General features: G+C 43.6%; 1 protein-coding gene across 2 annotated transcripts in view; it reads left to right on the forward strand.

The window, feature by feature from the left end:
* The first annotated feature begins 435 nt into the window (after positions 1 to 435).
* Positions 436 to 5,000, forward strand: part of ryr1b (ryanodine receptor 1b (skeletal)) — a 108,233-nt gene continuing 103,668 nt past the window's right edge. For both annotated transcript variants that reach the window (XM_084466609.1, XM_084466610.1), the window contains exon 1: positions 436 to 660. In XM_084466609.1, coding sequence (XP_084322735.1) covers positions 613 to 660 — 48 coding nt within the window. In that variant the 5' untranslated portion in view covers positions 436 to 612. The remainder of the gene's footprint in view (positions 661 to 5,000) is intronic.

A 5,000-nucleotide genomic window follows, 5' to 3' on the forward strand; every position in this document is an offset into this window, starting at 1 on the left:
GTGTGTGTGTGTGTGTATGTGTGTTTGTGTGAGTGAGTGTGTTTGTTTGCATGTGTCTTACGAGGTCGTCCTGTTCTTCCAACATGGCTCCATGGTTTAGATCACAGCACAAACTGGTAACACTGTGACCAATATCACACCAGTCCTCCACTCTGATATCTCCTCTCTCCTCTCATCACTCCTTTCCTTCCCTTCTCTCCCCCCTCTCCTCCCCTCTTCCTCCCACACACTCACTCAGGGAGGGGTGGCAGGGCGGGGTGGGGTGGGGGGGGGGGGGGGGCACCCTGGGTAGCTGTCACACTCCCTCATCGTGAGAGAACTGTCCTCCTGCACTCCCACACACACGCACCAAGGGAGAGAGTTGGAGAGAGAGAGAGACAGAGAGAGAGAGAGAGAGAGGTTTACACAGATCCAGAATAGACAGGGAGGTGGAGAGAGAGTGAGGGGGTGAGGGAGAGGGACGTAGAGAGAGAGAGAGAGAGACGACAGAGCTAGGCTGAAAGGGAACTAAAAAGGAGTGCACGAGGAGACCTAAACGACCACGGACGGATTTCTTTTTTTCTTTCTTTCTTTCTCGCTCCACAAGGTGCTGGGAACAACCCGGAGTGAGGGATGGCAGAAGGAGGAGACGGAGAGGAGGAGATTCAGTTCCTTCGCACGGTGAGTCCTCCTCAGTTTTGGTGCTCTGCGAAGGTGCAGGAGGTGTGGAAGGAGCAGGGGCTGACCTGCTCCTTTTAGGTTCAGCCAACACAAACAAAATCTCAGCTAGCGTTTGACCGTTTTCTGTCACTAGATCTGCTGGCTGGGATTCTTCTTCAGAATGCGAGAACACTCTGTGATTAATCCATGATGACATTGTTATCTCGTTAACTGCATTTTTTTTGTTTTTTTGTTGCTAGTCTTGTTGATGCAAGTGTACATTCGCTTGTGGCTCTCCTTGGCCGGGTTTGTTAACTTTATGTTCATGTTTGTGTGCAACAGACTTTTTCAGAGGATATCTTCATTCTGACCACATGCTGAGTTGCTGATGTTGTGGTTTGGTTTGGTTTCTTCTGGTTTCTCCGCGCTGAACTCTAGCGCCTGGATTTAGTAGACTATTTTGGTATATTAAGTGGACTATTCTTGTGTCTTTCATCAACTCATTTTGGAGGTGGCCTGAATGTGTCCTGACCTGCTTATGAGTCGAGTATGTTCAAACTTTGTGATTGACAACTTCTGTCTCTTGGTGAAACTACAGACATAAGAGAGTGGATTGGGACGATGGAGATCTTAGAATAACACTTTCATCGTTTTTAGAAGTGCAGTGTCAGGGTCCTCACTGGACCTATTTTAGTTGACTTCCAGAAGGTTCTGGCAACTGTGAGGCTCGGGAGTAGGTGCTTGACAGCGTGTGCACGTGTGCCAGTTTGTGTGTGTGTGCGTATGCACTCATCTATTTCTATGTGTGTGCTCATCTGGGTGTTTGTGTGTGCGTAGTGTGTGTGTGTGTGTGTGTGTGTGTGTGTGTGTGTGTGTGTGTGTGTGTGTGTGTGTGTGTGTGTGTGTGTGTGTGTGTGTCTGTGTGTGTGCACTCGTGTATGTGTGTGTGTGTGTGTGTGTGTGTGTGTGTATGTGAGGGTGTGCCTTTGTGTGCTCATCTGTACTGTGTGTGTGTGTGTGTGTGTGTGTGTGTGTGTGCGTGTGCGTGTGCATGTTAGTGTGTGTGTGTGTGTGTGTGTGCGTGTGCGTGTGCGTGTGCGTGTGTGTGTGTGTGTGTGTGTGTGTGCGTAGGGCTGCTAGATTTCATAGAGAGATGATAGGGACGGCTGCATCTGTTGGTGTCGTTATCTATTTTTATCCCAGGTAAGAGGAGCCCCAGAAGAGGGAGGCTGGGGGCCCCATGCAGCAGCAGGACTCTGCAGGGCCAGTAGGGGACAGCTGAGCAGGGAAGGGCCCATGTGTAAGGGCCCAGCAGAGAGACTCTCCCTGGCTAGGTTATGTCTCTGGTTGTTTACTGTTTCTTAGCCCTACTGTGTTTGAACTGTGTGTTACTGTTCATGAGTAACAAGTACTTTATGTTACTGTTCTTACTGTGTTAGTAAGTAGTACAGTATGTTACCGTTCTTACAGGTTTAGTAAGTAGTACAGTCAGTCGGTTACTGTTCTTACTGTGTTAGTTAATACTACTGTCTTTTTCTGTTCCTACTGTGTTAGTTAGTAGTACAGTATGTTACTGTTCTTACTGTGTTAGTTAGTAGTACTGTCTGTTTCTGTTCTTACTGTGTTAGTTAGTAGTGCTCTCTGTTTCTATTCTTACTGGCGTAGCACAATGTTTTCTCTTTTTACTGTATTACATTAGTAGTAGGCTACTACTAACCATGTAATAACTTTCTGTGAAAGATATGACATATTACTACACATTGCAATTACTAGTCATATACTGTTTTTTGACAGTATATGAGAGAAGAAGTTGATTTAAGAAGGTTTGGGATTCGATTGGCAATTCAATGAGATTGAATCGGTTCCATTAACTGTTTAATTGCAGGTTTGTAACTATATTAACCTACTATTAAACCCAGTTATTACTCACAACACCCATGACCAAGTGTCGTGAGACTTGGCCAGTGCTTTTACCGCTGTTTGGTCCGTCCTAGCTGGGTTGATGATGTCATCATAATGAGGTTATACCAGGGGTCTGCAGCGCCCCCCAAGAGCCCAGTGACTGACAGGATCATCTGATGCCTGTGAGCTAACAGCTAGTAGCTAGCGGCTAGAGGCTAACAGCTGTCCCTGCTGTTCGATAACCAACAAATACTTGGTTTATTGGTTGACGTCTCTGTTGTGTGTTTGACCCTTGACAAAGTTGCGAGTGAAGAACTACATTCTCCAGATATTTTAAGTGTTTGTAATCGCTAGTTAGTACTTAGTGTGTGGTAGTCAGCCGATCCAGTTTAAAGATGCAAAATTAACTTTAGAAGTGTTTGTTCCACCTCAGATTTAGAGGTAGTTGTCAGTAGTTTTATTGATGTCGGACTGCTAATCTCAGTGCTTTTATAATCCTGAGGGCATTATTGTAGTATGTAAAATGGAGATGGGTGCGGTAGAAATGCATATTTGTCATCATCTCCATGTTTAAATGTTTAGGGAGGGCGGGGTGGAAGGTGTCCCAACTTTCCCACTTGCCCCTTCCATACAATACCCCCTCACGGGGGGTTCGGGATGCCTCATGGAAAAAATACACGCAACTGTTGAAGGAAAAGTATACAGCATGTGGTGTGATGATCTGAGTCTTGGGAGAGCACAGTGTTAGTCAGCTGTTTTATGCTGTGATCTCCTCCTGGGTACTTAAAGAGGATACTGGGTACTTGTCCTCTTAGCATCGCTTCTGTAATGCTGGGATGTATCAATGTGGTGGCCGAAGGTTCGGCAACCATATTCATGAGTTAATTGGGCCAAACATCTTAGTTTCTTCTAATCTGTTAATATCTGATCACAACACAAAATTATACCATACCATACCATTACCCAACATTCTAATGACAACATTCTTATCACAACAATCTAATCACAATGACAACATTCTTATCACAGCACAACATTCTAATCACCACATTTAAATACAAATTTTCTAATGACAACATTCTAACCACTAAATTCTAATCACAATCACAACATTCTAATCAGAGCACAACATTCTAATCACAACATTCTTACATTCCATCCTTGGCATAAAAAAATGCATTACGTCAACAAACCCATGAATATAGTTTCAAATAATAATATTTAGGCATCTGTTTACGTGGATGTTATTCTTCTTATTTTAGAAGATTCCATGCTTTTTTTTATTTCAATGTAAATGTTGCCAGAGTCTCTTTATATGAGGCTCTTTTATTATAATATTTAGCAGTTGAAGTACAGGGCCAGTCCAGCCTTTATGAGCTCCTCTCTGGATATTAGGGGACGTATACCTGAGTGCCCTTTAGAGAGCACCTCTCCACATGAATAACCCTTAGATGTCCTTGTGTGGGCGAGCAGACTTTGTATAGACTAAGGTTTTATATATATATATATATATATATATATATATATATATATATATATTAGTAATTTTTTAGCTTTTTCTGTGAGATTGAGATTTATTTCAGTTGTAATAGATGGAGTTAAAGAGACAACATAATCAGAAAGACAATATGAAAGGTGTACGACTGGTTGGCATAATCCGTCCACTGGACGGATTACTGCTATTCCCCCGGCTGTTTCTAAATTATTCTGGGGAGTATTGTGCTGATCTGAAGGACCAATGCAGGACTCTGACTCACAGGGAAAGTTTTTCTGCTCTCGTAACAATGTCCCAGTATGGACTGTAGCTAGCTGGTCTGTTCCACTCTCTCTCTCTCTCTCTCTCTCTCTCGCTCTCGCTCTCGCTCTCTATCTCCCTCTCTCACACTCACACTCACCTTTAGACTCGCTCTCTCCTCTACAGTCACTTAGCCCTCAGGGTCTACTCTGAAGAACTAACTAATGACCCACACAGGTGGGAGGGAGAGAGAGGGAAAAATATGATTACAGTAGCTTCAGTGTATGGTTGTATGTATTTGTGTATCGTTAATTCTGTTTACTTCTATATTTCGATTTTATGTTCTATTCTATTCCTTTACTCTATGTAAATAAAACATAGCAACATTAATTGGGTGTTAATCTGTCAGGAACATGAGACATAGCTTATGTCACTAATGGAGATCTGAGAACACCGACAGCCTTTGAGCAAGGCATCATTCCTTAATGCGTGCTGATTTAAGTCGTTAGGGTTAGGGTGTTTTTTGAAGCACTGTTTGCATTTTGAAGCTATTCCTAATGCTCCAGCTAGGTGAGAGCATTCAGGCTTTGACTATGAGAGGTAGTCGTCGATCTGAGCTGCAACAGCGTTATAAAAGGCAACGCCGGCTGTTGGGGATATGGGTCAATCACATCCTTCAGACTTCTTAGCAAATCACATTAGTGGTATGTGGCTAGAGGAAGCG

Source organism: Micromesistius poutassou (genome assembly GCF_964030765.1).
Source record: "Micromesistius poutassou genome assembly, chromosome: 4".
NCBI classification, from domain to species: Eukaryota; Metazoa; Chordata; class Actinopteri; order Gadiformes; family Gadidae; genus Micromesistius; species Micromesistius poutassou.